Source organism: Protopterus annectens, chromosome 7.part0, assembly GCF_019279795.1.
Source record: "Protopterus annectens isolate FY-2018-M chromosome 7.part0, PAN1.0, whole genome shotgun sequence".
Classification (NCBI taxonomy): Eukaryota; Metazoa; Chordata; order Ceratodontiformes; family Protopteridae; genus Protopterus; species Protopterus annectens.
The window spans coordinates 1,284,534,687-1,284,555,450 of record NC_056739.1 but is presented as its reverse complement, the minus strand read 5'-3'; the positions used below and the strand labels follow the sequence as shown (position 1 = coordinate 1,284,555,450).

The 20,764-nt window shown below is 37.7% G+C and overlaps 1 protein-coding gene across 2 annotated transcripts in view; it reads right to left on the bottom strand.

The window, feature by feature from the left end:
• Positions 1–20,764, bottom strand: part of FRMD4B (FERM domain containing 4B) — a 2,055,076-nt gene that overhangs the window by 143,457 nt on the left and 1,890,855 nt on the right. For both annotated transcript variants that reach the window (XM_044077901.1, XM_044077900.1), the window contains exons 17-18: positions 14,275–14,503; positions 4,812–4,865 (exon numbers count right to left, since the gene is read on the bottom strand). In XM_044077901.1, the coding sequence (XP_043933836.1) occupies positions 4,812–4,865; positions 14,275–14,503 (283 nt within the window). The remainder of the gene's footprint in view (positions 1–4,811; positions 4,866–14,274; positions 14,504–20,764) is intronic.

Here is a 20,764-nt window from a genome sequence, read left to right as displayed (position 1 = left end):
TAGCATTCTCATGTTTAGCCTAAAACAGGTTACTGTACTTAGTAGGACTACCTGGTAAAAATAAATCATGTAGTATATAAATGAATCTGTTTTATGAACAACCTCCAAGTAACCCTATGCAGTATACCTACTGCATATCAGTTTCTACCTCATACCCCAGAACCAAAAGAGTCAAACCTAAAACTGCCCCTTGGCTAATCAGAGAGACTAAAACCCTTCTTATGCATCTCCAAGACAAATATTGGAAATACTATCAAAATTCAAAACACCCAACTCCCTGTCCGAATAAAAGCAACTTCAAAATCAGGTAAAAAAAACAAACAGCTATTGACCGAAAACCCTACTATTCCAAACTTCAAAATAACCATAAAACCAACCCAAAAAAAATCTGAAACAGTATATCCTCAGTCCTCCATCCTGGCAAAAGAGATAACCCCTGCCTTGACCCCACCTTATCTGACCATGCCCTAGCTACTCAATTAAATTCCTTTTTTATTGACTCAATAGCCAAAATCACCTAATCATTCCCAAATAATGCATCTACTCACACCTCATCCAATACATCTAATCCTATCCCTCCAACCTCCAATTATACTCATCTCCCTCCTTTTTCTCTCAAGCCTATTCCTACACATATCATTAGAAAACTCTTACTAAAACTAAAACCCAGTTCTAATGCCCCTGACAACATGCTATCTAACTTCCTCAAACTAGCTGCTGATGGCATAGCTCTACCTATCTGCATCCTAATAAATCGCTCTATCCAAGAATCCTATGTACCTCTACTTTGGAAAAAAGCCTTCATCATTCCCCTCCATAAAGGGGGAAGCAATTCTACAGTCTCCAATTTCCACCCAATAGCTATTCTGTCTCCTATCTCAAAAATTCTTGAAAAATGTATCAATCTACAACTCTTACCCTACACCTGTTAGACAATCAACTAATGTCCCCTACTCAACATGGTTTCAGACCTGGTCACAGCACTACTGCCTTGCTCACCTTTCTTGAAATCATTAACTCTGCTCGTGATTCCGGCAACATAGTATTTGCCTTCCTTCTCGACTTTTCTAAGGCCTTCGATACTGTATCCCACAAATTCCTCTTGACCAAGCTCAGACAGAGAACAAGCCGTAAAGTGGAATAATTGTACTTCTTCCTTCATTCACACTCCAACTGGTGTTCCACAAGGCTCAATACTGAGCCCCTTACTATTCAACATTTTTATCAATGACTTCTACCAGAACATCCCCAATGCGAAACTTGTCCAATACGCAGATGACTCTACCATCATCTGCTCCGCCAATTCTCTCCCTAAACTTATGAATCTAACCCAAGACACCTTTTCCCACACCGAAAATCGGATGCTAGATAACCATTTAGCTCTCAATGCATCTAAATCCAAAATTATAGTATTTACCCCCTCCAGGCACACCAAAATTGACAAAGCATCCTTCTCTATTGTCAGCCACAATAAGACCTCTATAGACATAGTTCCCTATACTAAGCTATTAGGAGTCCTTTTTGATGATCAATTAAAATTCGACACAAACCTGCAAACTAATATTAAAAAAAAATCATCAGAAGCGTGGAATGCTATATCGACACAACCGCTACCTTACTCCCTCAACCAAACAACCACTAGCCACCACATACTTCATTCCCTCACTCCTATATGGGACCCCTCTCCTTACAAATCTTCAATCTACCCTTAAATGTAAACTATCTTCCTACTACAATACAATTTCTAAGTTTGCCACCGGATGCAAATCTTCCACTCATCACTGTGACTCCCTCCATTCCCTAAGATGGTTGGAACTTCCCAACTACCAGACATATATTTAACTCACAACTGCACATAAGCTTATTTTCAAACCCTCTAACTGTCCTTCCCTCTCCATCACCCTAAAACTGCACCAGCCACATAGATTACTCAGATCCAACAATCAATATCTCCTTGAAGTTTACAAACCCATATGTACTCCAGGACAACTCTTACTATCTTTCTCCCTTGCCAGATCCTGGAATTCGCTTCCCCCTCACATTAGAACTACCCATAATCCCTCCACCTTCAAGAGCTTACTTCACTCTCATCTCTCCTCTCTCTGGGAATGCTCCTGCTCTCACCCCACCTGATGCTTTCCACCCCCTTCATCATTCCTATCCCAATCTCAACCAAAGAACCCCCAATAAATCTGTTGAATTTACATTCTCATTTCAATGTTACATTTGTATGAGCTCATAAATATTATGTATTACTTGTAATCATTAATTCTCTTGTAAATATCATTACTTGTAATTTTTGTTTCCTTTGTTTTTGTAAATATTACAAATACTCTCATTACTGGAGCTTTTCTCTTCGGGCATCCATTGAAAATGGGCTGAACATGGCCCAATGTACTTTCCCGGTTAACAAACTGTAAATAAATAAATAAATAAATACTCTTGTTTTACTGGTGCAATTACTCAGCATACTGCATACATTTTATATCATATATTGCTGTTAAATGAATTGCACATCCCAGGAATCTCTTTAAAAGGAGATTCTTAAGTACCAGTTAGGATTACTTGGTTACCAAAATGCCAGTGCACAAATGTATTATGTATGCATTATACAGTAAGGCTCTCTATCAGATATGCAAGTCCCCTAATCACAAGGCTCACTGTGAAGAAAAATAAAGTGCAAAAGCCAAATAAATACAATGATTATCAAAATTAAATGTAGCGCTACTAAATTATTTTTGCACTGGAGAATATTATTGTTTTATTTTAGTTTATTTTCTATTGTCAGTCTGCCAGATGAACTAGTCCAGAAAGCATTTTTTCAGTGACCCGAGCTGATGTGTAACATTATATTATTAGACATCCTTTAGTATAGCACATGCAAAAGTATTTGCTTACAGTACGGATAAACCCACAACAATGCTTCCATAACCCTTGAATTATTTTGGGAGGGATCTGTTCCACACACCCTGCTACATATAAATACTAAATCCAAAATCACTGTATCTCTCAGTTAACAGGAGTACTCCAGAGTATTGCAACCTCAGACTTGGTATGTATATTCCTAATATTCAAAGATTCAGTGTCAATATCCCATGGCTACAACTCCCCTTTGTAGCATTCCAATAGGAGCTTGTATAATATTAAGGACATCAGGAAATACTGCAGAGTGAATGCAGCTCTGGTTCAGTACCCAAAGTTAACTGTATTTTAGTTTAAAGAAATTAAAAAAAACTTGCAAAGACTGCTCTACATAACAGCAACAGAAAGAGAATCTCTTGACAAGCTTACTACTCCGAATGTCTGACTCTGGCAGACAGGACAAGTAAACAAAAGGTATGTCATCCTCAGATAACCACAATGGCTTACAGCAAAGCACATGTGACACCTACAGAATGCTTTTAACAGGAAACACCATCCATTAGATCCATTTTTGTTTGTTTGACACAAGGCCAAAAATATATATCTGTACTAAGCATACTATTAAAATAAAACACTTATTTTTAAATAACAGCTGGTACAGCTATCCAAAATCTAAATACTGCCCCGGCAGAGGAAACATAGAAAGAAATCAATAATGGCAATACATTTATTCAAAGCAAAGTCCTCAGGCCTTTCGATCAAATCTGTCCTGTTCTGTTTTTATAATTACAAAATCTAAAATGTGGGTGTTTGCCATTCTCCCCTCAGAGATAAAACTGGGGCTACAACACAATGATAACTCCACATTTTTTCCAGCTAGTATTGTTACTTAGCAACAGATGATAAACGTTACACCATTTACTGCAACTCTACTCAACTCATTTAACCTGACCAGTGTTCCTGGATTTCCCATGAAAAGAGGCATCAATAGTTGTCATCTCTATGGTGCTGCCAGCAAAAACCCTGACTGCATACCTCTCCATCTCCAAGCATTAAGAATTATAGCAACAGCTTTTAAAAATCATAGCAAAACGATGAACACTCTTATTTTTCGCACTATGTTTTTTTATATATTAGATCATATACAGTTAGTTTGAAAAAAATCTATAGCTTACTGCATCCTTCAAATTGACACAGCAGGCTGCATTTAGGTTGAGGATGTGCACAACACCTGCAAAGGATAGGTATGTGCTTTGGCTGAAAATTGGCACATCTGAAGTAAAACACATGCATTACGATCACCAACAGTGTGCTGCATGACCATCAGTCTGCAGTGGTAGATTAGGGGTTAGAGATAAAACAAAAAACCCTGACAGTTGTTTAGGGGATAGCCTCTCACAATTGAGTCTCATCTGAAGAGGAATGAATGAATAAGACAGGTAACAGGAGGAATAGTGACTGGCAGGCAGCAGAGATAAAATACAAATTACAATCGATCAAGCATTCAATAAATAAGTAAATAAAATAGAGAGGCATTTGTGCCTACGGAGTCTTATCAATTATATACGAATATGTAAAGAAATACTCACTGGAGCTGACAACACAGATTCATTGATATGATACCTGGGCACAACTCAGTTTCATAGCAGGTACGTTCATTGGTTTTATAAAAAGCTAGCAAGTTTTTAAAATGTTAATGTCACTGGTGCTGGTGATTTTTAGACACTACACAGGTGTACCATATACTACAACTGTTAAATAGGCAAGTTACCAAGCAACTGCTCTCAGGCTCAGTGTACACTGCTCCTACAGTTCTCTAGTTTTGCCATATCTTCTGCAGAAGGAATATTATATATTTTCAATTATATACTGAAGTAGGAAACAGAACACCACCAGAATTTTACTTAATGCATTGTCACACTGTGGACCAAAACATCTGCATTACATACCTTCATCAAGAAACGTGTCAGACAAGGAACTGCTCTCAGATGGAATGAGATCATCTAAGAATAAAACAAACATTTCAATGCATGATAACAATAACCAGAATTTAGCTATCATTTGGCCTTACTACATGCATCAGCCTTAAGATATGTATCAGTTAAAAAAGTCACCAAGCGTACATAATAACCACCAGTCCGAACTATGGTTTGCTTTCTTACTATACCTGATATACTCTGAGGAAAACTCAAATGGAAATGGTAAAGGAAAAATGCATACTTATACAAGAATAAATAAAACTGGAGGCACGTGTGCTTCTAACTTTAGGTCTGTTAAAACCATTTTATCTGCCATAAACTATTAGGACTAATGCCCTCACTCTGTGAAACTCCTAAAGCAGTTATAACTGACACAGCATGCCATACCAGATGGTAACTCCACTCCCAGTTCTAAGAGAAGGGCTCTGGGATTTTTCAAGCTGCATACGCTAATGAGGTATCCCAAAGCACTACTCCTGACTGCAAAACATGAATCGGGCTTGCACCACCACTGGACTTATTTTACATTAGCATTGGCATGGTTTTCTTGGCATAGGTGTTGTACCACCTATATGCCAGTATCAGCACAGCAGGCATTTAGCTTATCTGCCATGTAATGTATGCAGTATTAGGTCTGACATACAGGTGATGCTGAAAGGAACTCCAGTTTCAAGGACTGTCAGCTTCTCCTTTATGTCGGAACTGGTACTGTTGCCATTAAATAGTGAATTTGCTAAATCTTACAGAATCAATACTTACACACAATTGGAGATGTGGAGGCATCCAGATTCAAGTAATCTCAACGGTTATAAGGATTATACCAGTAAAAGTTAATGAATGTCATTAACACTGCATGTTATAGGATGCAATTAACTATGCCTGGTGCTGCGAGTATTCCTTATTGCTACATTGATAACTCATAATCAATTAGATTTGGGCATACTCCACCCATTTGGTATGTCATCATCAGAACTATATTTAGACTCCAAGTAGCTCTGCTGGATGATGGAGGCCATCTGTAATGCTACTTCCAAGTTTCTGGTATCTGTCCTTGTGTCAGCACAGGGAAAATGTATCTAAGCTAATATCTCCTCCCATATCCCACAACACACCACTCAGTATTGCCCTGTCTAGATATTTCCAGCCAAGAAAGCTCCACATCAAGGAAAAGATGGCCCTGTGCTTCTTCTTCTTATTTTCCAGTTTGTGACATTTTTCGCAACTAGGAGTGACTTTCTGATTCTCCTAATTACCACCTTTCTACTTTGGGATTTTTTTCTTTCATTTTATGATCTTTTTCCCCTTCTTATCTCTTGTTGGCCAAGGTGCTTCCTTTTATCAGTATGACTTAGAAAAAAAATAAGCCTGGGGCAGATAAATTACATCTGTGCACTCCTTCTATTTATATTTACAACAAGCTCATAACACTCATTGTTGGTCTGTTTAAGATCTATCAGTGTATCTCTACAGCAATGGAAAAAGGTTTTAGAAACCTACTAAATATTTAAGGCCCTTTTCAGTTTTGAACCTGGTAACATACCTCTCTCAACCTGGAATCATCAAAAAATCTGGACAAGACCCATGAAAAATAGGTACAAATCTGTACACTGATTAACATAAAATTTGCATGCATAATTACATAACCCGGCCCACTCTAATGGGATTGTGGGATAACAACTTTCAACTGCAAACTGAAGAACAGATAACCAAAATATGGCACCAGAAACCCCTGCAGCCATTCCAATGTCCCATTATCTAGCTATTTCACCCCATTTACCATAAACACTAATGTGTACATACTGCTTTACTTCTACAATGATTATTTGGATTTTTTTTTATATTTTATAGCACAATGCACAAACACTAATAGACATCTTCTAAATAAAGCAATACTGTCTCACAATGAAAATAGACTTGGCATTAAAATCTCTCTGCCCTTGAAACTCACATTCATTGAAACAGCACTGAAACCCATACACCACATCCAAAGAAAATGCTTCTGGTCAGTGGTGGATAAAGATCATCTTTGGGCTGTTTTCAAATCATAGGCCCCTTGCACACAAAACAAGAAACATATATTTGTTTTTTGATACACCTTCCTGTCTTTATTAAATTATATTCCTTGTATAATACAGCTCACTTGTTAGAACACATTTTAAATTTATAGTTTGAACATTTTTCTAGTAGGCAATGAAACAAAATGCATGAACCAACAATGACAAACTACCCAATTAAGAACATTTCCATCATTAAAGTGTAAATATATAAATAGAATGACAGTAGTGTAAGCCATAGGCATCTTGCACAGCTTCTTGTACTTTTTTGCAATTTTATTTTTTTTTTGGGGGGGGGGGCAAAAGGGCAAAAAACAGACACATTTTAATCATTGCTTGTATAATTTTGGAAAGTTGCTAGAATAAAACATGTTACCACCATGCATTTCACAAGACTTGGCCACAGGACCCTGTGCACTACAGTCAAAACAACATACCCCTATGCCAAATCATCAGCTTCTTGAAAGACAGTTATTCAGTTCTCACTTCTCGCCATAGCTCTCAACCTCTTAGCACAAATAACCCAGACAAAGCCAATAATGGGGGAATACAGCCCCAAAATAGGGACAAATTTCAAATTCTTAACTAATCTTATAAACTTAGAAAATTGCTAGAATAAAAAGTTTTTTTGTTACAATTTATTTTCTGAAGAATATGAACTCTGAAATTCAAATGCCTATCATTATTTAGTGAATTCAATCATTCAATGCTTTGTTACAAAAATCCTTAAAACCACAGATTTAATGAGGAACAGAACAGAAATATGAGGAATGAATTCACATGTTGTGGTGTCTAGGGACTTTAAGCTCTTTTTACCTGGCTTGTACTCAAGGTACAGAGTTTGAGCCTTTCTATTCACTTCCATTCAATGGGAGCACACACTCTCTCTCTCTCTATATATATATATATATACATACATACACACACATATACAGAGAGAGAGAAATATATATATATTTTTTTACAGTTTGGTAACTGGGTAGGTAGGTCGACTATTTTCAGCATGATTTGAGCTTCAGGTAATAACACAAAGTTACAAATAAAGTACAGAGTTACAAAACAATTCACTGAGATGTACTGTGTGGTCAGAAAAGATATAAGAAGAAGACATTGTGTTGTAATTATTTAGCTAATATATTATTCAGAAGGAACTGACTGACTAAAACTGGCATAATTACTAGTTAATTCTTATAAATATGCTAACCAGACTGAAAATATAATATTCAGAGTAAATCATTTATATATATAGTACATGCAGCAGATGCAATGTGATAGCAAGAAACATTATTTGAGCTTACTTGAGCGTGTGTGGATACATTCTATGGACATTTGACATGCTTGGTAGAATAAAGTATACCTTATTTTACCATGTCAGCCTGCCAATAAATAAAACATAACATCAGTATGTATAATAGCAATCTATATGGAAAAGAGAATGGGGAATTGAGAAAGGGCCCATAGTACAGAGGTACACTATTTAACCATTGTAACATCATTATGAAGTTATTCAGAAAGGCTGGTCTTGAAGCACTGGAAGGATTCCTGTTTTTTTGTGCATGTTTTTATTTCAGGAGGAGTTTATTCCATAGTACATGGCCAACTTTAGAGAAGGCCCACTCTCCCTTAACAGTTTTGAAAGGTTGGCATTTTAAGGCGATACAGTTTTCTTACCTACTTCTTATTGAGTAAGATTGTTTTCTGACTTTTTCTTGGGGGGTGGGGGGTGGTAATTACTTTCTTTTAGGAATTTATAAATTCGACTGACCAAGAGGAAGGTTGATCTTTCTGTCACTGCTAGAAACTCTGAAGGAGGTTACAGTTGTTTGTGTATGGGTGAGCAAGTACTGCAGATCTTCAGATTTAATTCTTCTTGGCAGTGTGGATTCTGTGAGTAATATAGGATGACTGAGTGAAAAAAAAATTAAAAAACGAGTTATATGGCAATGGCTGTGCAAATAGGTGGAATTAGCAGGTAAGAGATTGTCTAACACACACACACACACACACACACACACACACACACACACACACACACATACACGCACCTTAAAGCAAAGTGAAGCAAGCTGTGCAGCAACTCTGCATTTTCACACACACACACACACACACACACACACACACACACACACACACTTAGGTACCTTAAAGCAAAGCGAAGCAAGCTGTGAGGCAACTCTGCTTTCTGCCGGGAACTCTGCATCCAGCTTAAACGGCACCAAAAAACTCTGCAGTTATAAAACCAACACACACACTTGGGTGCCTTAAAGCAAAGCGAAACAAGCTGTGCGGCAACTCTGCATTCTGCCCAGCCAGAACTCTGCATCCAGCTTAAACGGCACCAAACTCTACAGTTGTAAAACCACCAATCCATAACAGCAGTCCCAGTATTCAAACAGATGCGCTGAGCTCCCAGTGCCTCCCACACATATCCCTTGAGCTTAATTCAGACAGGCTCAGTGAGTATTCAAACAGGCACACCATGTCCCTTGAGCGAGCTTAATTCTGACTGGCTGATGGAGCTGACATCATCATGCATGTGATGACATCAGCTCCAAAAGCGCGAAAATTAAAAAGTCTAAAAAATGTATGAACTAAATCGGAAATGAAGGGGTGCCACTCGGGAATCGTGGCACCCCATTATTGGGACCCTAAAACGTGGTAAAAACAGAGTAATTTGGGATGGTTGGGAGGTCTGTCTGGCATTGCCTGTTCTGCTCAGCCTCAACAGTCCAAATTAAATAAGCACTGAAATCCAAGTAGAAATCTGTGCTATAATAAAAAGAGATGACATTGTTATTTGCATTTCTTTGGGTACAAATTATTTTATCTGTGCACATTACATGTTCTTGCCTTTTAACATTTCTCTTTTTTCATAAAAACAACAGCTTTGAGAAATGTGAGGAGTGGTAGATGACTGGGAGAAAAAGGTTGTAGAAGTAGCAAATGGAATTCAGCAAATCATGGAACTGCTTCCTTTACTTGTTGGGAAAGAAAATGGGTACCATATGTCTTCACAAGAAGTACCCAAGAGAACCTTTGCTTTGTTCCACTGCCCTGTACTTTTTCTGCATTAAATCTAAGTGTGCCATTTGCTAAAGGGAAAAAAATGGGCAAAGGCCTGTCAACAGCAAATTTAATAACATGTTGGTTTCAGACCATCTTCTCAGAAATAGAGAAGTTGGTGTCTGCTGTCAATGGATGTATACTTTGTGTGCAGAAAACTAACTTGATCACTACATTAATAATCAAACGAAAGCAGAAGGAGAAGAGGATTGAGTGAAACATAAAGCACAAGCAGGACCACAAAGAATACAAGTCTGAGAATGGGAAGAGGAGTAACACTTCCAATTGGAATTGCTAAGAAAAAATGCTTGTCTTGCTCAGTGAAACATCTCTGAAAACAGGTGGTGGTTAAGTTAGACATGAAAAAACAACAAAATGTTAAATATCCAGTCAGATTTAAATTAACAGCAATGGACACTAGCACATTAACACTGTTGGCAAAGAAAATCAAAATAATCTACCTGAAAGTGTCACAGAAGACATGAAAAAAGCAGATTAAGACAATTGGCGCATACCTCTGCTAATAAACTGCAAAAAGTTGCTAGTTACATCCTGCTATACCAATGTTGCTGGTTAGCTCAGGCAACTCCAGTCCTATATATACATTCTAGAGAAGACTGTGAATCATGCATAAACTATAGCAAACCTACACCTACACCAGCTATTGAACTACCACTGGCTACAGGCAGCACTGCTACTGTTACCATGGCAACAATAATGTACTGCTACTGTTAAAAGGGATGAACATGATTTAGAGCTAAATGTATGACTGTCACTGCTGAAGTGAGACCCTGACCCCATGTGCAAAATGGGAAAAGGTGTTGAGGATGGATGGATGGATGGATGATAGCACCATATAATTTATTATTTTATCTATTTCAGTACAGTAAGCATTGTGAACACAAAGAAACCCTCTGCAATTGAAGAAAAGTTTATTCATTTGTACATAAGGGTTCACAGGTCACTTATAAGTTGTACAGTGACAATGGGTGAGTACCTAGCAATGAAGAGCTGAAAGACATGGCTGAATAGGACAAACTGGCTAAAGCTTGTGGAATGATGAATTCTTAGGACAGCATAACCAAGTTAAAGATGAAAAAAAACAGCACAAGTGTCTAGGAAACAGCCTTGAACACTTAAGAAATACATACAGTATAATAGTCCCAGCCTGTATTAGCTGGTATGTACACAGAACTCAAGTCATCCATCAGTATTAATTGGCAAACCACCTGCACTTGAGAGTACTCTGATGAGTGTTTTGGGAAGGAGAAGCAAATCCCTGCATCAGGTGTTTAACACAAAATATTCACTGAAGAAAAAAGAATTCATGCACCAGATTCACAAAGCCATATGCAAGTAGTTAGCAAAGATGTGTTATAAGCAATTAGATTACAAAGAGTGGAAGGATCCTGCAGTTATCAGTGAACAATATGGCATGATGGTCTTTGAGAGACATGGAAGTGTGTGTAATAGTACACTGTTTGAGTACAAAAGGCACTGATGAAGACTTGTCTGGATGGTATTGTCCTATGAAGGACAATTGCAAGGCAGATAAAAAGGTTTCTGATAAAGGATCATAAAAAATACACCAACAGCGAAGCAGACATAAATAACAGTGAGACTGAATGAAATGCTGAAGAAGCAACAGACATATCCACACTTAATATGAATGCCTTCCTATGAAACCAGGGCAGACTGTGAAATTTATAGAAAAAGAAAGTGTAATCACCCACAAAGAAGAAATTCTCAGAAATGCAAGAAAGGCAAAAGGCAAATACCAAAACTGATAAATATGTGGTATGACAAGCCTGAAGAAACTGCTGGGTCTGTAGGATCATTTCATTTTTTAAGGGTAAAAAATCTTTATATTTAATCAGATTGTGTGTGTGGTATACAGGACAACCCAGAGCCGAATCACAATGTGCATGAAATAAAGGATGTCTCCTTTTATGATCAAAAACAAAAGGAACTAAACAGGTGGAAGAACAAACTACAGAAGTTAGTTAAAGGTGAAGGTCCCACAAGGTGAGAATGAACCCTAAAAGAAACACCAGAAGGTGCTGTGACCAAATCTCAATTAGTGGCTACAGAATTTAAGGAATTAACATTTTGGAGTTTCCTAAATACTCCCTCACATACGCCATGGAGACATTGAAATTGTTTCTGGTTTGTCTGTGTCAAAAGGTTGCTCTCCATGGATATTAATTTGTCTTTCTTATTGGGAAATGGAGTTTCTCGTTATACCAATATTCAGCCTCCACATGTGGCAAAATATGATGGGACATTATAGAAACTAAAACCATGCATCTATGGATTGGCAGATATTTCACTTTAATGATATAATAACATGAAATAATCTATGCCTAATAAATACCCGTGGCAAAATATCAATGGTACATCCTTTGTGCTGTTGATATAAGAAAGTTGGCAAGATGAGTTTTTTTTAGACTGAACATGATGGGCATGACAGTTTGTGCTGCAATGAAATGTAACACAGTTTATCTGATGATGCCACACTTATACAAAAGGAAAACTATGTTAAAGGCCTTTCCACATGGATCCCTGTACGGCTAGTCAGCACTAGTTTCCCTTTGCCTCATCTAACTCAGATGTTCTTAAACAATGGGTTATAACAGTGGTCAAATTCTCTGGACTGCCAGAAGGAGCAGATCTGCTATAAATCTGACACTTGCAATGTAATAACTAAAATATCATGCTGCTGTACATTATACTCATGAAGTAAATACAGTGAAAGCAGTCCCATCTTATCAAGTAATCATTCAGTGAGGGAAAATTGTTGTAAACCACTCACTGGAAGTCTCATCAGAGGTGCTCTTTTCTTGTGATCATGTAACCAAAATATGTGAATTAATGGGTTTACACAATTCAGACAATATCCCTGTACATGCAGGCGGGTTTGTCCCGTTCCCCTGTGAAAAAAGTAATCTTTTCTTTTGATGTTTTACCATTTTCTTTTATGATGTGCACTTAACTGTGAATTTTACTGCTTATTATGAAGAACATTCAATAAATGTGATCTTTTGATGAATGATTTATAGTCTCCAGTCACTCGTTGACTGGTTCACCAATAAAACAGACAAGATCCAGCAAAGAGGTGTAAAAATTGTTATCAGGACAACTGTCTAAAATTTTACCACTTAGGGGAAGACAACAGTAAATGAGGAAGTCCAGCAAAGAGATGGATGGATTGTGTGAGAGAAAACATGCTACAGTTAGCCATGATTGCCGAAGTAGGCCAGAGAAGCACTGAACTGAGAAAGGTGGCAGCAGCTGACATGACACCTCAGCCCCATGTAGTACCTATTTCCTGTTGTGCGTGTATGTGTGCGTGTGTGTGTGTGTGTGTGTGTGTGTGTGTGTGTGTGTGTGTGTGTGTGTAGTGAACTGCTGTCACACCCAGGAGTACACAACTGCTTTTTAGCTTTATGTTCAGTGCTTGTACTTGCTAGGTTAGGCACTGAATCCAAAAAACCTTTAAAAAGGAGAAGATGGGTATAAAAAGTATTTTATATTTTAATTCATCACTGCCTGGCTTACATTTGGCAGAGATTTAAAGTGACACTATTCATTCCATGATAGTACTGTTACAAATAAGGAATTCAGTATTTAATATTCATAATTAAGGTGTACTAAAGTGTACTGAAGAAACACTGAAAAAGACAGTATGCACATCCAAAGTCAGAGAGAGCAGTGCTCCTGCAATGGCACAGAAACGTAAAGTCACAGCATCATACAATGTGTTTGCTCTACAGTATCAGTTTCAGTTCATCACGGTGTAAATTAGTGGGAGTAGCAATTCCCCCCACAGTATCTATTAGTAGGTATTCTAAAGGCTGATCAATTAAAAGGAAGGCTGCAATAAACAGGACAACTTTTCACGTCAATGCATTTGTTACTGGTGCAAAAGCATTTACAACTTGATCTAAAACAAAAAAGTACACGACAACTGAAAACACATGGACAATCATAAATTACAGTAAACAAGTTTACCACAGAAACCTTTACACTGACAAAAATACCAGGTATAGCTATTTACATCTTATTTTGGGATTGTTACCTTCACATCCAGGTAGCTTGCTGTCATTCTAATCGTCTATTAAAATTAAAACATGTACAGACAAGCTTTCTTCTTCTCCAGTTACGTTTCAAGGGAAATAAATATCTTCAGCAGACAACAGCTGGTTTAAAGCGCTCTTTCCATTTAAGTATACTGTTTAATGGTATAGGAAGATGGAAGAGAAAGAAAAACATCAATTCAGTGTGGTTTTCAATGCTTTCTGAATGTTTACTATTACCTGATGGAATGGGTGAACCTCTCTGCACAGGTGTTCTGCCGCCCTGCATTCTGTATTCATTAATAGAATTTTCAATCTCTCTTAGCTTCCTCACGGCATCAGCATAGTCATGCTTTCTCTTCTTCTTTACATTTTTGCAAAGGTCGGGCTCTGATAAAAGTTTTTTTGCAGCTTCTACCAATTTCTGCTGTATAGCAAAACTGTTTTCAAGACTTTGCAGTTGCGGATCCTGAAAAGTGATCAAACAAACAAGAAATTATCAAATGTGCATAATGATAAATCAGACTCAAATGCCCTAGAGACTGCATAAAGAACTATGCTTTACACCTAAGTGTACTACAACATACCAACTTCTCTATAGATATGTTGGATGCCTCCTACTGAGGAGCATTCCTTGGGGGCCAATACCCTCTTAGAAGTCTCATTCAATGCACAGTCAAAACAATACATTGTCTCCTGACTAAATATCACTTTTATAGATAGATATTGGTTATTTCTGCTTTGATATGTCAACATAATGCGGTAGTATATGCATTAGCAGAAAGCTTCAATAATGGCCCTATATAGAGAAACCAAAAAGCTGAGTCTTAAGACAGCCACACTAACAACTGAGGAGAATCAGGGACATGATGATGTAACCTCATGGCATTCCAGACCTCACAGGTTTACACAGGTAGACAATGTCTGCCCTCAGCATGTCCTTAAAAATTACAGATGATAGGCTGTGGGTAAAAAACGTAAACAGGACAGTATCCTATTAGGATTGACTGAAGATAGTATATGAGATACAAAATACAGCTTGCTAGCCCACTAAATCCCAACAAAGACCCAGCCATTAAAAAAAAATGTTTAAAGGTGACATAACCAACAAGGTCCTTCAGGTCATAGTGCAGACAAGTATCCTAAGCCTTCCAAGCACCATGTCAAACTGTACACCATCTGACACTCTAGTGAAGCAGACAGAATCTTTTCTGAAATTCATAAGAGAACTTTCAAATGGTGCCAAATCACAGCTTAAGGGCACCTCTGCTCGCACATACAAAAACATCATATGCTGAACTGTACAACAACAAAATGAGCACTAAACTGACACACACACACACACACACACACACACACACACACACACACACACACACACACACACACACACAACACACACACACACACACACATACACACAAACATACATATGCAGGATATCTTATGTGATTCTTGTTCAGCTTACATAACACACTGGTGACTGAGAAGGGCTTTTCTTAGGCTTAAAACTCCTCTGGCATCCCTACAATCATTGTCTGAGCTTGAAGTTCTGGGTAAAGTACAGATCTGCATGTTTGATAACTACTTGTTGATATGACCTGACAGTGAAATGGTGATGTGAAAACAAGGAATTCTGATCTAATCCACAAGAAATGAAGCACACTGGAGTCCTTATCTGCATGTGTGATGAAGGGTTTTAAGGATTTTTTATTTGTGTGTGTGTGTGTGTGTGTGTGTGTGTGTGTGTGTGTGTGTGTGTGTGTGTAATGCAAATGTCGTAGCATAAACAAAGTTTTGCCATTCTGTCAACAGGACCCAAAAATCTGCTGAGTTAATAGGCCAATGTGGCTACATAACACACAAGTGGTGTTTCTTGTAATTTTGGGGTATTAACTGTTTATATGTTTCGAGACCAAATGGTTGAGGACAAATGAAAACAACAGTAAAAAATTAATAATGTTGACAACACAAATTTTAACAATTCACTGCATCTGAAGTAGCAGACGGATGAACTGAAGGGCATAATGAAGTAATATCTACTTTAATCAGCATGTAAACACATGCGGTCTGACTCATGCAAAGAAATGACCTCTAGCACTACCGACAACAATGCCTGAGTGCATGCTTTTTTGATGTGTAACTTAAAACATGATAAATACTGCTATAATTAACATTAAAAACTTGCATTTCATGGGTCCACACAATATACACAGTGGTTTTCTACACATTGTCACGGAACCTGATTAAAAACCGTGCCAGTCATGTTAAACAAAATGTTAGCATATGGACTCATATGGACTCTTCCCTGACCTATGGAAACAGGTAAAGGAACTAGCATTCTGTGTAAAGCCATGAAAACAATCATAATGAAGATTACTGAAAATGACACATGGGCACAAGGGACCTACTTATGTTAGATATAGAACAGCATGTGTCTTTTAATGGAAGAACATGCTTCTTGAATCATGTAAAGCAGCACACAATGAAGTGAGAACAATGCATACTGCTTGTATTGACATCACTAAGGCCTTTGAAACTATACCACATTGACAAATTAAAAGCACTAAATATTCAGCCATACGTAACTTAACGAGTAAACACTGGCTAAGAAATAGGGTCCAGCAAGACTGCGTATGTGCGGTGGCACCTACCAGACTTAATATGAGGTTACATGGTATGTTGTCAACAATGTTCCACAGAGCTCTGTACTGTGGCAATTTCTTTTTGGGCTACTCTTCATGGGTTTAAAAGTACCAAACATAACAATGATTGCATTTTGGGTAACAATTACTAAAATAGGAAATGCTGAAGCTCTGCAAGATAGTCTGTCATCACCTTTAATGTCAACAAATGCAGTATCATAAGTCTTGTCATAAATTATAACCTCAAAATAAATGATCAGATCAGGCTTTCCAAGATGGCTGCACACTGATAAACAGCTTAATTTCACCTGTCCCAGTGTGAAAAAAGAAACTGATAGATAAGGGCCAGTAATTCTGCCACTTTTAATAAAATTCAGTTACTGGCTAGTAAGTACACTGTCTGGATGCCAGCAAAGAAAAATTTTAAGAATAAGACAGCCTGAAAGAAAATAAATTAGAAAATGTGAAGAGAAAACACTGACTGGGAAGAATCATGCAGCTGTTCAGCAAAAAGCAGTCCGAGCTCCAGCTTTGCTACAAATGATGGCCTACAGTAATTTAGAAGAAAAAAAATAAGTCAAATGTGCTCAGAGTTGATTAAAATAAATGAAGCATTGAAGGAATGTACCAACTCAAATAACAAAAGGCTGGAAAAATGGAAGTTGTTTTAAACAACTATTCAGATGAACTGATAAACCTTCAAAACTCAGACGAAATCAAGAAAAAAGGTTGGCTAAGTATGAGACTGCTCAAGAAGAACTGTTTCAAAAAAAAGTAGCGTTAGAGGACAAAGCATGCAGAGAAAACTTGAGATGTTCTGCTGTACTACAGAAATTGAAAGGAACAGACTATATTAATTTTATAAAAGCACAAATAAGTAACTGGACTGCTATTCCACAGCAAGAGTTGTTAACTGAAAGGGCACAACATGTGCATGCTCCAAACCTGGCCCTGAAAAAGCAGCCAAGACCTGCATTAGTAAAAATGCAATCACACCAGTAGAAATAGTTGATCTTGACAAAACGTTGTCAGAAGGCCAAATATTAAAAATTGGAGATGGTAGAGTGTTTGTGGAAAATGATTATTCATTGTATGCCAGGCAGAAGAGAAGCAAATTTATCCCAGTAATCAGGGAATGTCAAGAGGGAGGTATGAGATCCATGCTGCTGTATCCAGCTGTCTTCAGAATATTTTTCCTTGAGGATCAGTCAACAATACAAAAAAGTTCTGGAGGTTTGTCTCCCTTGTACTTAATCCTGGCACTTATAAAACCCATCCCCTGCACCCAATAAGACTCCACAACAAATTTCCCATGACTTCACACCCATTTCATTTCCACCATTCAGAAGCTAATCAAAGACTCATCAGCAGACACAAACTCAAACTCCAAATATACCACTAATTCCTTAATGGATAATAAAAGACCCCCCTTCCTTAGGCAACTCTACAAGTACTCCCTTAGCTCCATCATTTACTGTTCAAATTGTAGCCACCTCTCTTATACTCAAACTACTAAACAAACTCATATCCTGCTCTCTTTCCACAGATAATTTACCGCCAGAATATCTACAACTAGCAGCAAATGCGATCACATACCCAGTTAGCATTCTTATAAATCGCTCTATCTCAGAATGCTATGTCCCCCAGTTGAGGAAAAAGTCTATTATTACACCATTACACAAAGGAGGAAATTCCCATGATCTCTCTAACTATAGCCCTATCTCTATACTTTCTCCACTATCAAAAAATCACAATTACTTAAACACCTCTCCGATAATGCTCTTCTTGCCCCCACACAACATGGGTTCCATCCAGGGCATAGGACTATCACAACCCTGCTCTCACTCACTGATACTGTCAACAAAGCCTTAAATGCTGGTCACCCTACTTCAGTAATCTTACCGGATCTATCTAAGGCTTTCAACATAGTGTCACATACTAAACTACTAAACCAACTATCAAAACTAGGATGCTCCCCCAAATCTCTCAACTGGTTTACCTCCTACCTAACCAAAAGGGAACAATCAGTAAGATGGCATAATGCACAATCTGATTATCAAGCAAAAAACATAGGAGTCCCACAAGGATCCATTCTAGGGCCACTACTCTTTAATACCTTAATTAATGATCTTCACAATGCTTTTCAACCAGGTAATCTCATCCAATATGCCGATGATCCCACGATAATATCTACCTCCAATAATTTCTCAGACCTCTTTACAGTTACACAAAACACTTTCACATTGATAGAATCCTGGCTAAATAATGCACAACTGCTGTTAAACCCCCCAAAAACTAAACTTTTACTATGCTCTACAGAACTACCAGATATACACTTCAAAATCTTTTCTAAAGATAGTACAGAAATTGAAATTGTGAAAACAGCTAAACTGCTAGGCATAATAACAGATGCCAAACTCACTTTTGAGACACATATTTTCAATGCAATAAAGAAAACACACTTTAAATTAGGCAAACTTTATCATCACAAACTTTACATGGACAACCACACCAAAACAAAACTTGCCAGTACATTACTCATCCCTTCCCTTCTATATGATAGCACCATCTCACTCAGCCCATAGTAATAAACTACAATCCTGCTGTTATAAAATAGCTAAATTTGCCTCAGGAAAGCTTAACCGCTCCCACCATTGCCAAGCTATTTCATAACTGAATTAGCTTGCGTTTTCCCACCATCTCTATTATACCCAACTAACTTTAGCCCACAAACTAATTTTTAAACCCAATGCCTGCCCAGGACTCAGCTCCATCCTACAAACTTATACTCCTACAAGAACACTAAGATCCTCATGCAAACAGCTGTTAACCATAACCAAATCCCACAAAAGAGCTGGACAATGTCTGTACTCCCGTAGCTTTGCTAAACTTTGGAGTACTTTACCCTCCCAAATAACTCAAATTGACTGTATAAAAACATTAAATCAGCACTAAAATCACATTACCTAAATAACCTCTCCTGCCCGTGCAAAAAAACACCACCTTAAAACTATCAATTAATTATTGTATGTGAAATGTCTAATAGCAGGTTCTATAACTTCTGTCTTTTACTCAGTTATGGAAATTTTTCACTAACTCGCACTATAAATGGTACTGTTGCATATCTCTGCTTTCTATATATGTAACTTCTTTACCAGTACATTGTGATCCTTAAAGCTTTAATAATGTGAACTCTGTACTGTACTGTATTGCATATGTCTGTTTTTTTACAAGTAACTTTGATTATTCTTATGTTAAATTTGTATACTTTGTAATACTTTGTGGAGCTTTTCTCCCTGGGCCTTCACTGAAAATAGGTTTCTGACCCAGTGGACTTTCACGGTCAACAAATGTCAATAAATAATAAATAATAAATACATTTTGATGCAGAACAGGCTAAGGGGAAATACAAAGTGCCAGTGCATACCCCCCAGCTTCAGTCTCCTGCTATCTACCTGAGGCCCAGAGATAATCCTGAATTTTGTAAAGTGTCTGATACCTACTCCTGAGATTGGAAAGAGACTGGTCTTCCCTACGTTATACTGCCTTGAGAAGCAGGAATAGTTATTTGGAACATGCAACCCAACTGCCAGTGCATACCCCCCAGCTTCAGTCTCCTGCTATCTACCTGAGGCCCAGAGATAATCCTGAATTCTATAAAGTGTCTGATACCAACTCCTGAGATTGGAAAGAGTCTTGTCTTCCCTATGTTATACTGCCTTGAGAAGCAGGAATAGTTATTTGGAAGTATGTACAAAATACTCCTACCGTCTTAAACTGCAATAAACTCCTGTCTTAGTTTGTTTAAGTGAGCGTTCCCTGCAGGACTATCAGCAGCCACAGTCTCTTATTATATTACATCCTGCCTGCTAGAGTTAACCCCCCATATTGTCTCATAGTCACATTCCCTATACCCTCCTTAGCCTCTCTCCTAAAACTCTCCCCCCTGCTTGTAAATTATATATTTATTCTTCTCACCTCTGACATCCCCTAGTCTCTCTAAAACCCCTTATGGTAGACTCTACTTACATTACCTGCAATAACCATTAAAGGGCAGTAGTTCTACCTATTTATCCATCACTTAC